The following is a 21,228-nucleotide window of genomic DNA, read 5'->3' as shown; positions in this document are numbered from 1 at the left end:
TGTATTCTTGAGGGGGTATTCCCTAATTGTTTAAAGTTTCCTAGAACTGTTTTCATTTAGAAAAAGACAATTCTAGGCTACCATCCAGTTATTGGCCTATTTCTTGCATTGCTATTAAGGTTTTATAAAAAAATTATAAAGATACAGTTGTGTAGTTATTTTGAAGAATTTAATTTGTTTAATGATAAACGATTTGGCTACAGAGTGGGTCGTTCCACAATAATGGCATTGGATAGTCTTGTGACACAACTGTACTTAGCTGTGGAGGAGAAGCGCATCACTAAGGCCGCACTGTGTGATATGAGCAAGGCATGTGACTGTGTCGCACATGATATTCTTATTAGGAAATTGCGTTATTATGGCCACAAAGATTGTGAATTTAAATTTTTGTGTCATATTTTAGTAATAGAACACAGTTGGTTGAGGTAAATGGTAAGAGATCTCTGATATTAGATGTTAACTAAGGTGTCCCACAAGGCTCTATTTTGGGGCCGGTGCTCTTCTTAATTTTAATTAATGGTATTTCTTATAATGTTGATTGTTTTTCCACAGTGAGTGTGGATGGTACCTATTTGATTTCTTCTCACGATAACATTCATTCTCTTGAATATACCTTTCTTGGGTCTGTTTTTAAATGTAGAAGAACTAAAAAGATGATTGTATTATCAATAATGCATATATCTAACTGATAAATATTCTGAGAATGTAAATTTGTTGGGTATCTATATTGATTGTAAATTAACATGGAAATGCCATATGGAGTTTGTGTGTAAGAAGTTGTCTAGACTGTGTGTCTAGTTTTTATTGTGTAATTTAAAGAAAAATGTTCCTAAGGTTTATTTAAGAGTGGCCTATCATGCTTGTTTGAGAGTACTCTGAGGTGTGGCTTGATTGTGTAGAGTAATGGTATAGGAAATGGCAATGTTTTAATTTTGCAAAATTAAGCTGTTGGGATCTTGAGCAACTCCTTGTTACAAGAACATAGTAAACCCTTGTTTGTGGAAACGGGAATTGTGACAGTTTCCAATTTGTATATTTACAAAATAATTAAGATTGTGAGAAAAAATATTGATAGCTTTATTTCCAGGTCTGATATCCATGTTCACAACACTAGGTATAGAAATAAAATGGATATAACAAGATGTAGATTGACAAGGACAGAACATATCACAATACACTTGATGCAAAATTGTATAACAAGGTACGAATGTGCCTGGTAGGAAATACATGTTATGACAGACCGTTTAAATGGCTTAAACAACATCTTATGGATTCTGTTGACGAATTGATAGAATGTGAAATTGTATTTTTAATTTTAATAGGCGTATTTATAATATTAATATCTGGTATTAGTTATTTGCTATCTGTTCTGTGTTAAAAAAACTTGTTTTGATTTAAAGCTTCTGTTATTGTTAATTTAAATTGCTATTTTGTTATGACTTTCAAAATTTTATATCTGTTATTGTTATTTTTGAGATTTTGTTGTTATTTTTGTATTGTAGTTTAATATTTTAGAATATTACTTGAACAATGAGGATCTACCAGGGGCCAATACAGTGTAACTTTTGTTGTCTGCTTCCTTTTTTTCAAATTTGATTAACCGTGTACCAATTTTGTTTGTAGGAATAGTATTTTTATAATTGTTGGCGAGACCTATTGTAACTTTGATAATTTCTTAATGGTTACCGTAATGATTATCTTATTTTATAGTGAGAGCCAGCGGCGGTTTTCATGGCAGTCAACGTTTTGTTAAAATTGTGTATGGAAACTGTTAAGATTTTACTACAAAATAAAAACTATTTAATTGCTTCCACAACAACGATCTAACTCTAATGAACACTCCATTGAGAGAACAAGCAACAGTCATTATCAAACTTTTCAAATCACATTACTCGAAATTCTTCTTTGTTAAAAGTATAGTTTTCTTTAAGAATAAAAACTAAGTGCCTTTTGTTTAATATGTATAATCTGAGAAAACATTTGTACTGGTGACTGCTGAGTAGTAAGTATTGAGTAAGTAATCGGCGAAAAAAGTATAATAATGGGTTACCAGCAGGCTACAGCTGTGAGCTGCTGTACCTTTCGCTGTTTAGTGCATGCCTGTGCCTGTAGTAAAAAATGAGCACATACATATAGTTGTTGTTAATGTGGATTGTTTGTTTGAGAGGTTAGGTTGGTAGCTTGAATGTCTGCTCGTGCGTTCATTTGTTTAAATCTGTTTCTGTTATTGGTGATTGATGTGTTAGTTTGAATCGGAATTTGTGATTTATGCGTGAAGTCAGTGTTCTACATATAGTTTTTCATGTAAGTAATTGTATTTTTATTTGTTTATTTATCAGTAGCAATAGGCTTTCAAATGTTGACAAAATTAGGTTTACTACAAACATTGAACAATGCAACTAGGCTACTGTGATGAAGATTAGTGGTAGATAATGGTTTTTATCTGAGCAGTCATTATTTGACATGTTTTTCATGTTATTTACTCATTGTTTTATGTCTATAGCAAGTAAGTAAGTAATTAACCCAGTGTTTCAAATAATTACATTAACATTATACAAGCTAAGTCCAGAAAGTAAGTTCCGTTTGGGAATACAATATTAAAGTGTGTACAGGTACACAAAAATTATTGGAAATTATAAGATTAAAGGTCGAGGTGGCAAATCACGAATTTGATTTGACGTTATCAACATATTCTGCTCATCCTCCTGAACAAAAAATATATATGGTTTTAGGGGGTGCAAATGTCAAATAACATGATTTTAGAGGGTATATACATAAATAGTTAAGTTCTTAATATTTTAATGTTCTGTTTGTGTGCTGTGTCTGGATATCTGTAAATATTATCTGCGGGTGGGACTGATAGCGTATCTGTTATCAGAGCGCTCTGGGGCAGAAGTCAGAGATAACGTGTACTGTAGGTTGGATCGAGTGAGTGTGTGACAATCATGGATCAACCATCCACTTGTTCGATCAATCGCCCAAGTACCCAAGTTTTTGTATACCTGCCTCATATACTAGAAGTTTGCCGCCTGGGTACTTTGGGATTATACCGACCACACCCAGACATAAATCGTTATTTGACATTTTGCTTCTACTGATTACTAGATTAGCGTAGAACAATATTTCGTCAATATAAAACAGGTATTGTCTTATCGCAAACCCCTCCCCATCCTCAGACAGAGGTCAATGTCGTGCGGTCTAGTAGATAATGTGATTGCAGAGTCTCGCTGCCCATTCAGCTGGTACGTCGCTTTGTTGTACTTCCGTGTTTTACCCCTACATTTCTCCAATCACAAAAATTCAACAAAAACAAACATTACCAAACAAAAACTAAACTCTTTATTGAAAAAAACACACAAAACTTGTTTTTATTCTTGATCACACTCCGCCACCCAAAATGCGAGTGCCTCCGGCCATCAGCGCGAGCTTCGGCAGCCCCGCGCTGATGTCAACGAAAGAAAAACATCCCTCGAGATAGTACCTATCAGTAAAATATCAAATTCTAGAGGGTCTGATCAGAAATATAAATTGAATTGTAATGGAAAGGCAATTATGTACCGTGCAAAAAACTTAAATAATCATGTGATGCCGCGCGGCCTGCCGTAATCGTGATTCTCGAGAAAGATAAGATAACAGCGACAACAATACCGATCACAATACCTGGAAATGCTTGTTGATTGATGGAATGTTAGTTCTATTACTCAACATCGTTTTATAATGTTCTAAGTTTATTGAAAAAAGTTTAAGCGTTGGGGGCATATAACGGAATCTGACCCCATTAACAATTGATAATCGTTGTAAGTTTGTAATTTTGTAATTAAAGAGTTGTTTTTTCGTTCTATCATGTTTGTTTCTATAAATTTATATTTTTGTGTTCTTCATACTGGTGTAGTCGGTATAATCCCAAAGTACCGCGTGTATCTTCAACCAGTTGGAAACATTTTCTGTCAGCTCTTCGTCATTGTTGAAGTGTTGACCGCCAAGGAACGACTTGAGATGTAAGAACAGATGAAAGTCACTAGGAGTGAGGTCAGGGCTCTACAGAGGATGGTAAAACACATACCAGCCAAATCCTTGTAGGAGGTGTTTTGTCACATTTGCAGTGTGTGCTCATGCATTGTAGTGAAGAAAAACAACACCTTTGGACAGCAATCCTTGGCACTTATTCTGTATTGCGCAGCACAATTTCATAAGTGTCTCTCAATAAACATCTGCTCTGGTTGTTTGACCACGCAATAAGAAATCAATGAGTAAGATGCCTTTCCAGTCCTAGAACACTGTGCACATGAGTTTTTGAGGTGTCAAGATTTGTTTTGCCTTAACCTTTGGTGGGGATGAAGTGTGCCTCCATTCCATTGATTGCCACTAACGGGTAAGGTATGATAAGCGGACCCGGTTTTTATATCAAAGAATGTAATCATCGATACCTAATATTCACATCTCAAATCCTAGACTATCAATCGATATAAAAGTATCTATAGTACGCAATAACAAACATATGTTTTAAATTTAAATGTGAATTTAATATTAACGGTGATCAAACAAATTATTATAACCGAAATTAGGAAAACTGAAGACGACCATATTTGCTCCTCTCACAGTTAAATTTGTTTCTTTCCCACAAATTTCACATAAAATGGGTTTTTCGGTACGAGTCCTACATGTTGAAGCCACGAAAAACATTTCTTATGATCTTTCAAAGCAATATCGTGTAGTTTACTAAAATTGACTGCCATTTTTAATAATCAAATGTTACTTATGTAAAATTGAAATATTGCCCTACGTGTATTATTTGAAAGTGTTTACAGCTGTTGATATAGATTATTTAAGTTAATTGTTCAAAATAATTAATTAGTATCGATTGATTATATCGATGGTTATGATTAAGTAATATCGTTTGCCAATTTCGGTATAAAAAACCGGGTCCGCTTATCGTACCCTACCCCCACTAACTTTCAGGGGTGTCGTAAGAAACCCGTTTCATCTCCTGTGACTATCTGTGTTAGAAATTCTTCCCCGCCTTCATCCAAAAACTGTGCATTACCCATCCGTTTTGTTTTGTGTTGCTCAGTAAGAATCTTTGCTACCCAACGTGAGCAAAGTTAATGAAATTTCAGTTTTTTGATTACAATTTCATGAATTAGTGATCGTGAGATTTGAGGAAATTCCATAGTGAGAGCACTAATTGTAAACTTGCGATTTTCCTGGATCTTGTCATCAATCGTGTGAACCAGTTCTTCTATAACCAAAGGTGGACGCCTACTTCATTCTTCATCGTGCACTTCACTACGTCCTTCATTGAACTGTCGGACCCATATTCTCACAATTGAATCACTCATCACATTTTGTCTATAAATTTCACAAATTACCGATAAATTTCTATTGGTTTCACTTTCCTAGCATTCAGAAAACAAGCCACAGATCTGTTTTTCACAAGCGGCGGGATTTTAACACCAACATTTTAAACAAGCGCAACAAAGCGTACGTGGCTGACAGTGATCTCACAATGGCACACATTTCTTCTCCTTGATACAGAGCATCTATCGTGCATGTGTGGAACTGCGATCGCAGCGCTGCAGCGGCGATAAATTGAAACTGAACTTACTTTCTGGACCTACCCTTAAAATTTAAATTAAAAAACAATAGAAAACACTTAACATTCATAAGAAAATTAATTATAAACGCCAAAACTTAATAAATCTTGGAAAAGGCTCTAGGCCTAGTAGTTGAAGAGGTTGAAAGTAATGCCTTTGGCATCAGCCTGAGCTTTGGTCACGCCACTCTTCTGGTGACAAACAATAAACATTGGGTTAGAATAGAATAAGCGGACCTGTTTTTTATATCGATTAGTATAACGATTGATACTTAATATTCATATAACAAACATGATGGGTAGACTTTAATAAGCGGCCTACACTCGTTATTCTGTTGTTTTTATCAAATGGTTCTATGTTTTTATCCGAATAATTTGATATTACAATTTATTTAATTTAGCATTTGATTTCAACTTATTATTTATAGTAATTTTAATGTTAAGAATAAACAGCAAGAAATAACTAATATTTTGAGACTTGGAAAATGGTGATGAATATGAGGAAAATATGTGAGATATTTCTCACAAGTAATGAGATTTGTTACGTAGCTTCAACATGTGGGTTTGGCTCCTGATAACCCATAGAGAGAATTCTTTCCTCCATTTCACAAAAGCGGTTACTCATTGATATCAAGCTGGGCAAGTTATAAATATTGTAAAGTTTATTTGATGTCTAAGTCTAGGCCATAGTTGGTTTTGTTGTTTTGTAATGTTTGTGTTAAATTTACGTTTTTAAAATTATAATTTACGAGATTCTTCTTGATACAGTAATTTATTATAACTCTTATTGTGTAAGATTTTTACATATTGAAGTTGGTGGTCGCTTCTCCCTCGAGATAGTACCTAAATTCAAGCTCACATCACGTGAGCTTTTGTGAAGGTTGGTTAAGTATTTCTTTAATGTAAAAAAAACCAATATTTTGAATTGGCTATAGTAAATATTTAGGTACTTTTCAATTATTCTAAGGCCAATCTCTCCCTACTGTCTAGTACTTGCGTGCCAGATCGTGGAACGTGATCTATTGTTGGAAAAGTACCGATCGGAAATGCCTCTGCCCATTAGCCCGGGCTTCAGTCACCCTAGCGAAAGAAGAAACACATTCCTTGAGATAATTCCTAAATTCAAGCTCAGATAACACAAGTGGTTAATTGTACCTTTCTCTATTTATAATACGTACATTCATATTTACCTATTTATATTGCTTAATAATAAGTAGTAGATATGAACAGAGTGGCCTTTGTAAAATACTTCCGATCTTAGATCACGTTCTTAATCTTACAACATGATCTGACATTAGAGAAGTTAGACGATCTGGGGCTCGATCTGAAGTTGGGAAAGTACCGATCAGAAATGCCCCAGGCCATCAATGCGGCCTTCGGTGGCACCACCCAAGCGCTCCTGGAAAAGTAAGAAAAGCATCCTTCGAGATAGTACCCAAATTTAAGCTCATATCAAGAGCGCTTGTTATGGTTATCTTTAACTTTTTATACGTATAATAAGTACGTATGTATAGCCTAATGACACATAGTAGGTAAAGATTTCGCAGTACATAATAATTGTGTTGTAGAGTCAAATTTGAATTAGGCCTAACTCTTTTATAAATTTATTAGTCTTTGTTACATTGTAGCGTTAGTTACATTTTTTTATACTAACATACTACCATGGTAACAGGCTACTGGAACGTAATAACTCAACACATTATTTTTTTAATAGGTAATGACAACGAACAGTATGCTACCGTGGTAACATGTTACAGGAACGTAATTACTCAACATGTTATTTTGTAATAGGTATTGACAAGCAACAGTATTTACTGTCTCTAGCGGCCATTACTCAAATACCACACTCATGGTTTATGTTTATTTCAATTACTTTGGAATAATAATTTCAAACTGATTTACATTATATACATTAAGATTGTATTATAGTGAAGCTATAGTTTTATATGTCAAAGAAATATATGCATTTTAGATTATAAGAAAATAATAGAAGAACTTTTTTATACCAAGTTTGGGCCGTTACAAGGGTAAACAAACATGTCCGGCAGCACTTAAATCGTTCTATATAATTGATGATTCGATAGTTTGGGCAGTTAAAACTTAACAGGATAAAGAAACATATCTGAAAGCATTTCATACGTTCTAATTGATGATTTGATATTATAGATCACTCGAGTGGACACTTATTAATCTGCAGCCAAGGAGTTATAACGATCAGACCAAGAATTAGAATTGGAAATAGGAAAAACTCATGAATAATAACAAAATGATAACAACATAACAAACATTTATAAAAGAAAATACAAAATATTCATAACTATTTATATATTTTCTTTTTGGTAACAATGACTACCTCCTTTCAAGAAAGGATGCTGTTGAAAGCATCCTCTGTAGAAAAGCCGTACTTATCTTCTGTAGAATTACTCACAGTGATAATCTGCAAGCAAGTTGTCTGATATGCCACTTTTTAAACCACGTTTCACGGTCCCCACCAGCATTCAACTGGCTGTTATTGTCTACAAAAGACAATACGGTTATTATATGAAAAAGTGTTTGAAACTTTATAGAAGTTAGTTATTGTTCAAAAATCAGTTTCGGTTGGTTATATCGATAGTTGTAATATCGTTTGTCAATATCGATTTTTAAAAACCGGTTCCACTTATCGTACTCTACCCAGTATACCCTTTGAAAAAGCACTGATTAGTAAAATATATAATTCCAAAAGGAAGGTCACTAATGCTTGAGAACTAAAAATGTAGAAACTCACCATATTTTTCTACGTAGCAGTTCAATGATCGCCGACCGCTACCATAGTGGTTCACAAAGAATTTTTATTCACATTACGAAGTGAAAATAACTCAATGTCTTTTCTGTTCATTCTGATACAATAAGTAATACTTTAAGGTGCACTCCCAACCCTAACGTTTATATCGCATATGCAGAAAAACCTCACGCACTTTAACAACACAAGGAGAATAGTAATGACTATTTCAGTAAATGGCTATTGAACAAAATCTAACCAATCAGGAAAAGCAACGTCAACATGCCCAAAGAAGTTGTGCAATAGCCAACAAGAGTGAAATAACAGAGAAAAAGCAAACAATAATCTTCCCCATACAGGTAGAAACTATGAATAAACTTAACAATAGAGGTAGACACTATAACCAAAATGACAAAGGACAGAAAAGAGTACCGAAAAACTCTTAAATTAGCCTACCTTCAAAGTTAGTAGACCATTGGAATTCTTCTAGCTCAAATTCTCACATGGATGTTGACAACCTGGATATCCTCTCTCAGTAAACCTACCCCTCCTTGGTTTGTTACCCCCCCCCCCCACCTTCAAACCCTGATTCCTTCTGTTCCCCTAAATTGATGGATTAATAAAGAAAAAACCTAAAATTAAAACACTTTAACAAGTATATGGTAAATATTGGTATTTGAGATTAAAACTATGAACGTGATCTAAGATCGGAAGTATTTTACAAAGGCCACTCTGTTCATATCTACTACTGTACTATTATGAAGCGATAAAAATAGGTAAATATGAATGTACATATTATAAATAGAGAAAGGTACAGTTGGCCTTTACAACTTAAGCCGTTTCATAATATTCGTGGCTTTTGCATTAGAGAAATAAAAACGTGATCTGAGCTTGAATTTCGATATTATCTCAAGGGATGTGTTTCTTCTATCGCGAGATGTGTGGGGGTGACCGAAGCCTGCACTGATGGGCAGGAGCATTTCCGATTGATGCTCCATCATACTTTTCTGACGTTAGATTACGTTTCACATTATACGATCTAGCACGCAAGTAATGGACAGGGACAAAGTGGCCTCCATATAATACAAAAGTACTTAAATGTTTACTATAGTCACTTCATAATATTCGTTGTTTTTAAATTAGATAAATACTTAACCCTGTGAATGCCATAATAATTGTGCTATATTACCTTCTTGAATTGCCAACTATGACTTTTGTATATTTACAAGCTTTTCAGAAAAAAAATTCTTGTTTAATAACTATTTCATAATTTGTGTTTTGTCCTTTTGCTAAAAAAATTAAGAATAAAATACAATATTTGGATGTGTTTTGTGAGAAAATTGTTACTGTTAAAGAAACATGTGAGTTTGTTCATTCAAAATAGTCCGTATTATTTTTTTAAATATTGTTTGATGTATACCATGTGAAAGAGCATGAAATTATAAATAAAATTCATGTATAATAAATTTTTCTGCAGTAAACTAAAATGTCAACTATAGATTATCAAAATTTTCTGCTATAGGTAACAGTACTGGAAACATAAAAACAAATAAAAGCTTGTTGCTGTGGAAACTTTCAAATATCAATAATGACATTGTTACTCTAATAAATGTAAATTGCTTTATGATTTGTTTTTACATCGAAACACTATTACGAATTGAAGTAAACAGTGCTACTAATCAAATGCGTAATTCATATATAACAAATTCATCGGCTGACAGACTATAACAACATCATAATTAATATTATCATTCCAAGGACCTACGAGAAAGAAAACACCAACAAAAATTGGCATTAATCAATACATTGAAATATGTCAAATGCAGCTGTATGGTTACTTTGACATTTTAACTGTATATTAAATATCATCTATATACGAATTGTGAAGCCAATCGGCACCGACAATTTATGAGGTTTTTTTTGCCACTTCTGATATGCTGATGCCGTGACACTCAAAGGGTTAAAAAATAAACTCCAAAAAACGACTAATTAAATTTTTTTTAGGCCAAAATTTAAAAAAGATCTTGTAAAAGGTTTTAGTTGTGACCGCACTAACAGTAATGCTTTTGGCCATGGTGATGATTGAAAAACACCCTTCGATATAGTACTAATCAGTAAATTATAAAATTCCAAAAGGCTGTTCATTAATACCTGAAAGCTAAAATGTTGCAAACTCACCTAACCATATCATTTTACACAGCAGGACTATGGCCACTTCTTTAAATTCCCATTATGAAGTAAAAGAAAACAACACATTGTCTATACTGTCTATTCTGATACAATAAAATAAAATACTGATGGAATAACATAATAATACTGGAATAAAATACCTAGACGATAACATATCACGAGCTTTTTTGAACGTTGTCACCCCGGATACCATACAAAACGAATTTGCGGATTTTTTTGAAAAAAGTGTTAAGGATCTCAATCATGTTTGCCCAGCAAAGCTAACACATTCAACTGGCTCTTTTAGACCTACTCAAAACTTTTACATACCTAAGCCAAATAATTTATTTATACGTAAAATTATCCAGTCACTAAGCAATAAAAAATCCCCAGGAATTGACGGAATAAGAGTAAAGGACATTCAAATGGCGCAGGAAAAGATTTGTGATGTAATATGCAGCCTTATAAGATTGTCACTTAAATCAGGAATCTTCCCAGACAATCTTAAAGTTGCTATTATAAGACCAATTTTTAAGTCAGGATCCAGAAACTTAACCTCAAATTACCGGCCTGTAGCTATTTTATCGGTCATGGATAAAATATTCGAGAAATATGTTGCACACTATCTAAATAAATATTTGGAAGAAAATAAAATAATTTGTGAAAACCAGCATGGTTTCAGAAAAAATAAAGGGACAGAGACTTTTTGTTGCTTGATTTTACAAATTTTATAAATTATCATTTAAATTCCAGAAAGCAGGTTTTAGCCATTTTTGTCGATTACTCAAAAGCATTCGATACACTTGACCATGCCATACTTCTGGATGAATTAAAACATATCTGAATTGAATCCTACATCTTAAAGTGGTTCGCAAGTTACCTGGAAAATAGACCTTTTTCTGTTAAAATTTCCAATGAATATAGTTCATACAGAGTAGCTAACCAAGGAGTCCCACAAGGTAGTGTTCTGGCCCCAATTCTGTTTAATATATATGTTAATAGTCTTTCAAAACAAAATTTTCATGGACATTTGTTTATGTACGCTGATGACACAGCACTCGTGGTGGCTCACAAGGACTTCTATCTGGCAGAATCCCTCATTTCTTCTGATTATAATGTAATGCTTAGATGGGCTCACGACAGAAAACTAATTATAAATTCTAAAAAAACCCTCGTAATAAACTTTCATTCCTCTCATAATATTCCTGATCGACCTCCAATAGTTAAAAGCCATGACTGTGTTTGCTTATATAACCATAATGAAAACAGTTGTTTGTGTCAAAGTTTAAAAGTGGCTACGGAAACAAATTATTTGGGCATCACTATAGACCACAAATTGAAATGGGAATTGCATATAAACAAATTGATAAAAAGATTAAAAGCTGTATCTGTGAAACTCTACGGCTTAAGAAGTACCCTTCCCGGTTCAGCAATCAAGCTAATTTATAAGTCGATGTTTGAATCCTTGATGCGGTATGGGGTACAGCCTCTAAGTCCATCGTAAACCGGGTGGATATCTTGCAAAGAAGAACACTATATCAAATGGTGGGCGTGCCACAATTGCAGCGCAATTTCCAAATTCCTGATAGCCTTTTACTATACAGATACAATACCTTAAATGCCAAACAACTTTTAAAATTAAAAATCATTCAAAAATACTACCTATCTGATTCGTTTAAAACAGAAAACACAAAAACGTGCTATGCATTTAGGAAATTAGATAAATATAAACTGCTGAGATTTTGTAATACATACGGGAAAAATTCGCTGAGTTACATTATTCCAAAAATATTTAATCAAATACCTATAGAACTGCTAAAATTTAAAAATTTTTACGTTGCTAAACCTTACATACTTGATTGGCTACTTGAAATGGAAAGTGATGAGTAGACTAGTGAACGTTTAGGCTTAGGAAAATAGATTATATTGTACAATCTTTCATATAATTGTATCTGTGAATGGTGTTCTATCTTATACATTGAAATTGGATTTATATTCTTACAGAATAAAGTGTGTGTGTGTGTGTGTGTGTATGTGCGTATGTGTGCGTGCGTGTGTGTGTTTGTTGCAGGTGATACATTATATTGAACTATTGTTGACATACTGTAATACATTTCAATGGAATTAGTAGTAGATGGTCGTGAATATAGAATATGTCGATCATGTATATTATACAATGGTTTAATCCAGGCACTATGTTTATGCTATTACTTTATCTGTAGTCTGGTTGTGCATTCCATTGGTAATGGCTGAAAGCACCGACGCCAAAAGCGCGTTTCAATCGGTTTTCTTTTTGTGATTAGAACACATTTATATTAGGATGTTGTGTATAGTAAAGATGGGAACCCAACGATAAATTATCTGTAAATTGTTGGGACCCAAGATTGTAAATGTTTATTATAAATAAATTTCTTGATTTCTTGAATAAATAAATTATTATTTTTATACTGTATACTTTAAATTACACTAATTCATTAACTTTTACATTGAACATGGAGAAAAATATCGTTGACTAGTACAGTACCACAAAGAAGAAAAACGACGATTATTTCTTTAAATGACTATGCAATCAAATCTAACCAATCAGGAAAAGTATTATCTAGATGTCCAAAGAAATTGCGAAATAGCAAACAGAACTGAAGTAATGAAAGAAAATGGATCAATAATCTTCACCCTGAGGTTGTAGTGATGAATTAACTTCTTCATGCAGGTAGAAACGGTGGGCAAAATGACGAATATCAGAAAAATTCTGATATCACCTTCAAATGCAGTTGGTAGAACTATTTTTTTTCTTGCTCCTGTGTGAACGATGATGGCAACGTTGTTACCACCTCTTCTCTCTTTTTAGTCTGTTATTCTCTGTTCCCACTCAGAAACTCTGATTCCTCCCGGTCTCCTACATTGATAGACTAATTGAGATATAATCTAAAATTAAAACACTAATAATATTTGTGCAATATATATGGTATGCAACTGCCTTAACTTCTGGAAATGAAAGCACATATTTTCTTTTTAAATTTTGATGTGGTTTTAGATCTTTTTTGGTAACGTGGCAGAGTAAATATTATCCCCATTGACAGTTAGAGTACTTATCTTGTGCAGAGCAACGTTTCATTGTTCTACTTTTGCACTATGCATAACATGATCTGTATTGTAGCCACCAGTACCCTCATATTGAATTTTAGTGTCTTTAGCCGTCATTTCATCTTATAATATGTAAAATTACAATAATGGTAACATGTTAACCTGTAGAGGAAATTGATCTTGCTAGACTGAGAAGTATTATCTTCTCTTTAGTCTTCACTTTAGGAATAATACAATTTAGGCCCTTGTATTGTCATGGGAGCAAAGTCATGTACAAAGTCATGGAGCATCCTATTAAAATTTACAATCAAGAAAAAATTAATTCTTTGCCCTAAAACAAATTTGAATTTATGTTCTCAATATTATTTTACGTTCCTGTGGTTTATTATTAGAAATTTGAACATGAAATATTTATGTTTTAGACAAATTGTTATAGAATTATTGTGAATACGAAAGGTACTGTTTTGATTGTAAGAAAGTATGTATGTCAAAAGATTTAATTAAATTGGTCATGTACTTTTCCCCTTCAGTGTTCACTCTCTTTGTGTTTATTTTGTGAGGCTCTATTTAAAAAAAATCATTGACACAAAACATGTGTATCAATAGTTTATTATCTAGATACTGTATTTTTTACCTTGACCTATCCTGGAATTATAGTGATTGATTCTTATTGATGTTATTTGCAGACTGTATGAAAATGGGAGAAGAAACGGATATTGCAGAGCCTATGCCTTCTGATGATGTTGTGGCAGCAGAGAATGTTACTGCAAATGTGCCTCCTTCCAACAAAAAACGAAAATCTTGTCGTAAGAGGAAGAAGCAGTTGTACAATAATTTGTTAACTCTGATGGAGTTTTATCTGGGAGATGTTAATCTTAGTAAAGACAGGTTTTTAGCACAACGCATCCAAGGAAAACCGTGTAAGTTTTTTTGCCTAAATAATGTCTTTGTGGTCTATTATCATAATATATGCCATATTTAGGTTTGTTTTTTGTTTTTTTTTATTCAAGAATTATCAGAATTAAAGAGTTCAATTTCTCACTGTTTGTACTTTTTTATTCTTTAACTGTAGAAGTAGCAATGTCGTTTACGTAGGGTTATGTATCATTTCCATGTCTTGTAATTTTGCGTTAGATCCTGAGTGTTAAACAGTAGGTATTCGATACATTTCCATACAGCAGTGTTGTATAGTGGTCATCTGACCTAGTCTCATTCAATGTTATGCAAAAAGCGTTTTACTTTAGGCTAGTTTAGTTTTTATAAAGGTTAATTGTAAGGAATTAGGCAATTCAGTCAAATTATAATAATAAATAATATCTCTAGTGGGTCTTTTTAAAATTTAACATTTATTTTATGAGTTATTAATACGTCGTTCACGATGATGTGTACCCCATCGGGTACACGTGATCTTTCTCAACTGCTGTTGTATACCCAATCGGGTACACACTGGGCTTTCGTAACACACGTTATGAGCACAATGAGTTAAACGTAGCTGTGCATTTCCTTATTGTATTTGTATTGTTTGCCTTTCTTATTGGTTTGTTAAATTTGACTCTGTGCTTAAATAAATACCTAAGACTATTGTATATGCTGTAGGGCACACAATTGCTTAATTTTTAAGGTAAATTAATTTTTTGTACTTGTTGGAGTCTTTTATACTTAGACATTTAACTTACAAGAAAAGATTACAGTTTTTGCCATTATTATTTAAAAATTCAACAGCGTGTAAAGAGTCAGCAAATTAGCCTTTGTCATAAACATGTTAACACAGTTAAATATAACTTTTCTTGAAACTCGTGTATTTGGTATAAAGAAATATTTTTAAGAGTTCTAGTGAGTTACTGAGTTAGTTTGTAAAAAAAAACTCCATATACTTCATAATTTATTATATTTATTTTAAATTTTAGATTTTAACTCCATGTTTCTGCGTTTTTGATGTTTTATTTATTTGAGTAGATTGAAGTATTTTTTATAACAGATATGACTGGAAACTAGAATATATTTATACTATATCACTAGAATTAAGGTAAAAAAATAATTTCATTTTGACAAAGCCAATTGTAATCTTTGGAGTACTTAATGGCCAATAAAACTTCTGATTTGATATATCATCTTGACAAAAATTTAGTTTTAATGTAGTAGCAGAACAGTAGTAGAACTTGTGGCGTAACTAGCCGGAAAGTTAAAATCTAACAGTTCTACAGTCTTATGCTACTGCAGTATTAATGTTCTATCTGGATACATATTGAAACTTCTAATTACATACGATTAGATTTAACTACTTAACTTGTTCTCAAACAAAAAATATATTGATTTTTTCCCTCTGAAATTCACCCTACAAGTTTGTTACACAGGTTGAGGTACACACTGTATGCAAATGCTTTATGCTTTCCTCCATATTTTTACCTTAGGATCATTTAATTTCTTAAAGTATTAATTAATTGCCCTAAATGAATGTGTTAAAAAAACTAATAGAGTTTCAAGATAATTATTTACTTTATAACTTAAAAGTCATTGTGATGGATAAGTGGTAGTAACAACTTCTACCAATTAATAACTGAAATTCAATTAATTGTGATATCTTGATTCGTAAATCACTTTTCGAGTTACAAATAAAATGCTATTACAGGAAAATAGATTGCATATATAATTAATTTTCTTTTTTTGTTACAGTTGTCTACATTGACCTATCAGTATTCTTGACCTTCAATAAAGTGAAAGCCCTGACTCAGGATGTTGAAGATCTTGCATGTGCTATTCGTGGATCAAAGATTCTCCAACTCTCCGAAGATAACACTCAAGTTTGCAGGAAAACTCCTATCAACAGGAAGGAAAATGAAGATGAATGTACTCTTTATGTGGTATGTTGTTAGATGTAAATAATTAATTCCTGGTTTACTAACTGATTCATTTTCATTGTAATTCAAATACCTATAACATAAAATATAAAAATCCATTATACCTATGTATTATTTTGAAACTTGAGTTTAAATTATGTGATTTGCATTACTAAAACAGTATTTTCATAACAGTTTTTTCTTTTAATTCCTTAACAAATGTTTTGTAGACCCCACTTAGAAGTAATTCTATATTCTGTATGGTTATTTATGACAAAATTGTTAAAAATAAAACATTGGTACATTTTCTTTAAAAAACCGAATATAAATATTCATTTATTGTTTTATCAAATAATCATATCAATATATTGCCCTACATACATTCTTAAAACTTATTTCCTTTGTAGTCTACTATTTTTAGGGACTGATAATTTTATTCTTTTAGTTATGATGAAACCTGAAAGTTGAAGGAAAGTGACAGAAGTTACATGGGGTTAAAATTGTATATTGAAGTACCTCAGGTTGTATCAAAGCTAATTTGTACATTAGGAGTTGGGTTGTATAATGTGTACCCATATTAGAGGGCAAGTCAAATATTAACCAGACTTTTCTTTTCAACACTCCATAGGAGGAGTGAGGAGTTGGCTTTGTGTTGTGCCAATGTCTAGAGGAGGGAAAAGGGCAGTGCGACTCATCAGACCGGACAGGCTGTTAGTAACTTTATGTCTGAGTAAACACATCTGTTGAGCAACACATTATTTTCAAATTTATTTCCCTGGAGGATCTTTATTCATTCAAAAGGGGTGTTCCTAAAACCTAAGCACGTCAGCCAAAACTAGAGAAGTTTTGGGAACTTTTTGTGTTCCCAATCAAGTAATGAGAGAAGTTCAGTATATTCCAGTCCGGTAAGAAACTTGACGAACTGCTGTAACTAACTAATGAGTTCTCTGTGAGATCACATGTCCTTTGACCAGTGTTCAAAAGGCCAGTGCTCTCTCCCCTACCAGTTCAACGCAGTAAAAACTATGTGCTGAGCCATCTCCTTGTGCTGCCCACACATCCTAAAATCAACCATCCTATGAAGGTGCTTTCTCAGATGACAGTGCTCTGTAAACAAGTTCTGTTATCCGTAGCAAAACGCCTCTATCTAACTGTAATGCCTCTAGGGCTACCTCTCTGAAAGGAGAGAACAAAATAAGCTTGCTCATCCTAAGCTCCAGCATGGTGGCCTATCTACCGTAATGCTTGTCCTTTGCCCAGGAATTGATTACCTGACATGTAGGTCACCTGGATATCCGACAGAACAGCTGAGACCTCATGAACTTGGTTAATGCTGCCTTATTTGCCAATGCATCAGTGATCTCATTAACTCTTAATTCCTGTCTGTCCTGGGACCCAACACAGAGTTAGATCGTTGAGTCAGCTTGGAAACAGCAATGTAGCAATCTCGACAATTTATGACCTGAATTCACTGGAAGACTTTGAGGACCGCGTGGAAGATGCCAATTTTCCTGTCCTTGACACCTATCTTCAGATTTTAACAGCTGCCCTCCAACTCTGGAGGGCATGAAACTTGCAGCAATTTTGTAGTAACTACCTATACAGTTATTTTAAACAATGCTTTCGGGGACCCAAGATTACAACTAGCACAAACAATTAGGGAATGGCCCAGACTCAATGGAAAAGAGCTATACACGCCCGTCTTTCTGCAGGAAAAGTTCTTCCTACAATTTATTGGAACAGCAGAGACTCACAAATGATTTTCTCACAATTAATGCTGCTTACTGCTGTTAACTTTTTGTTACTGTAAAACTGGCCTATTGGAAAAAAAGAAATGCCTCATTGAAGTGCAATTCCGCTTCATAACAATGCTTGTTTGATTTCATTTAATACAAAGCTGCATTGGCTGAAGAAAATTTGGACCATATTCATTAGGAAACTCTTGAACATGCTTTGAGTTCTGGTATATCACCATATGACTTTCACATATTTGGGCCATTCAAAGAAGAGTTGGGAAGTCACCATTTTGGTGACAACGAAGGGGTAGAAATCTATGTTGGTAATTGGTTACAAACAACAACCATCTTCATTCTTTGATAGCAGTATTGAAAACTTCTGATTTTACTGAGAAAATTTGTTAATAAAAGAGGGATTATGTAGAAAATGTTGAGTGTTCAACATTGTATTCACTGTCAATAAATGTTGTAAAAATAAAGTCTGTTAATATTTGACTCATACTTATAGTGTAGCAACCAAAATGGTATAATGAATTTTTACATTCACACATGTTTTTAAAGAATTGTTATTTTATTAATTGTTTATTAGTCAATTTTGTATGTTACAGGAACAACTGGGTCCACAGATGGATCATGACTTTCTTTTCAAATTGTTCTCTCGGTATGGCCCTGTTGATTATGTATCACTACCTCGGTACTCTCACTCTGGCAAGTTCAAAGGATTCGCCTTTGTAGAATTCAAGAATCCACAAGCTGCTAAGAGGGTTTTGGAGGTAATAAAATTTTACTATGAATGTATTTTAGAGAACTTATTGACCTACTTAGAGATTATGTTTATGTTTTACAGATTTTTCTATTAACTTAAACTGCCACTGTCGATATCTACTGCTATAACATTTATATTTGTAATTCAGTTCTAGCTGTAATTTTTTTGAAATCTTATCAATCAATACACAAAATAGTAATACAAATTTATACTTTCTTTAAAATGTTTTGTTAAATGTTTACTTTACTATTTGTAGTACTTTATATTTGTTGCTTTTCAGAAGGAAAATGCTTAAAAAAATGAAATTTTGGAAAGGCTGACATTTTATTTTAATCTTGTAGTTGACAAGCTACATTTATTTATTATATTATGTAATATATTATGCATCATATTTAATTCAGAATCCATGGTTTTGCACTGTATCTATTTTAGCACACACCAGGGATAGTAGTAGAATAGCAGAAGGGCCTGCTGGATTATCACAAGGTTATATTTTAATGATAAGATATATATTGAAAACTTTTGTCATGAGAAAACTGTGACGTTTTACGTGCTGCTATAAAATTACCTTCAAAGTCTTTTTTGAATTGTGAAGTTTTCGTAAAAAGCATGTGTAGGCCTATATGTCTGTTGTGTAATGTGTTTAAATACAATTAAATACTTAAATTGAGTTTTTTTTTTTTTTTCAGCTTTTCAACACAAAAGGTTGTCGCTTGTCCCCTCACACGGCTCCTGAGGAACTATTGAGCATAAAAAACTTTGATACAAGCAATGACAATAATGAGGATGCAGATGTAAAAATTGAACCAAAAGGCATAAATGATGAAGAATCTTCCAAGCCTGAAGATAATGATTTAGATAAAAAACGTGATATGAGTATCAAGGATTTTGATACAAACAAAGAAAATAAAGGGGATATTGTTATAAAAAGTGAAGCTGTTGATTATATAAATGATGAAGAATCATCTAAGCCTGAAAGTCATGATTTGGATAAAAAACATGATATGAGCATTATGCATTCAGATAAAAACCAAGAAAATAAAGAGGATTTAAATATTAAAAGTGAATTGAGAGACAAAAATGATGAAGAATCATCTAAACCTGAAGTTAAGACTGATGTAGACGAACAACTTGGTGAATCAATGGACATCGAATCGAAGAACGTAATAGAAAAAAGTACCCAAGAGAAAAATATCAAAAAGGACAGAAAGAAACGTAAACATAATGAACAAAATGAGCATCTGAAACTTAACAACCAAGTAGACGGTGCAAAACGAAGAAAGAAAGACAATAAGAAAAAGCTTAAAAATATTTCAAATAATAAATCTTTATCTGATGAATCTAAAGTTATTGCCAATATAGAAAATGAAGTGATAGATACAGATGAAAAATCATTAGAGAGAGAGAAAAAGAGAAAACATGTTGATGAGGAAATGTCAACTGCAAATAATGAAGAATCACAAGAACCCGCAAAGAAAAAAATCAAATCAAATGTCGAAGGTAAATGCCTTCTTATTCACTTTTCTATAAAACATGTGCAGTGTATTTTACTTTCTCTATATACTTTCAATTTTTGCTAGGTGGCAATGTTCAATAAATACCATTACATAACCTCATATGTCAAAGTTACTAGAAAATCGACACAAATTCATTTAGTTTCAGTAAGAATTACAAATTCAAAGTACATAAATTGCCGATCTCTAAATCTCGTTTTATTATATCTCTCCTTGTGCTAAAGGTTAGGCAGCTCTCCTAAAACAAATTAAGGTGGATATATTAGGAGGATTGATATTAGAGATGTTAACAGGACATCTGCCCATTAGAAAACTTCTTATGGAGGTGGGTCTCAGTCAGACTGATGAATGAAGACTCTGCGGAGAAACAGAAGAATCAGTGGAACACATAAGGCTAAATTGTCAGGCCATATCAAGAAGTAGGAAAAGATTCCCAGGGGTTTATCTTCTTAGCCCCAGGGACATCAGAGAACAGGAGTTCTTAAATTTGATTGGCTTCTGTAAAAGCCTCAGATTCTGAGGTCACAAACATAAGTATGTGAGGCGCAAAGGTTTTTTTAGGACTACTATCGGAGGGAACTGTCTCTTTCCCTCAAGTAAAAAATATATATAATTATATATTTTATATTTTGAGAAATGATGGGCCAATACCTAAAAATAGTATTGATTATGGATTTAATAGATTCCTGTATTATTTGTAACTAAGAATATAGGCTAATTCTAAATTATTGTACTGTCATTTTAAACGTGTTGCAGTTCCATTTTCAC

General features: G+C 33.0%; 1 protein-coding gene across 1 annotated transcript in view; it reads left to right on the top strand.

Moving 5' to 3' along the window:
* Window positions 1-2,131: 2,131 nt before the first annotated feature.
* The window catches only part of LOC124359221 (la-related protein 7), a 29,716-nt gene continuing 10,619 nt past the window's right edge, over window positions 2,132-21,228 (top strand). The window contains exons 1-5 of the mRNA XM_046811787.1: window positions 2,132-2,304; window positions 14,294-14,527; window positions 16,281-16,468; window positions 18,789-18,953; window positions 19,636-20,446. Coding sequence (XP_046667743.1) covers window positions 14,299-14,527; window positions 16,281-16,468; window positions 18,789-18,953; window positions 19,636-20,446 — 1,393 coding nt within the window. The 5' untranslated portion in view covers window positions 2,132-2,304; window positions 14,294-14,298. The remainder of the gene's footprint in view (window positions 2,305-14,293; window positions 14,528-16,280; window positions 16,469-18,788; window positions 18,954-19,635; window positions 20,447-21,228) is intronic.

Source organism: Homalodisca vitripennis, chromosome 4 (genome assembly GCF_021130785.1).
Source record: "Homalodisca vitripennis isolate AUS2020 chromosome 4, UT_GWSS_2.1, whole genome shotgun sequence".
Classification (NCBI taxonomy): domain Eukaryota; kingdom Metazoa; phylum Arthropoda; class Insecta; order Hemiptera; family Cicadellidae; genus Homalodisca; species Homalodisca vitripennis.
This window is presented reverse-complemented; position numbering and strand designations above follow the sequence as displayed.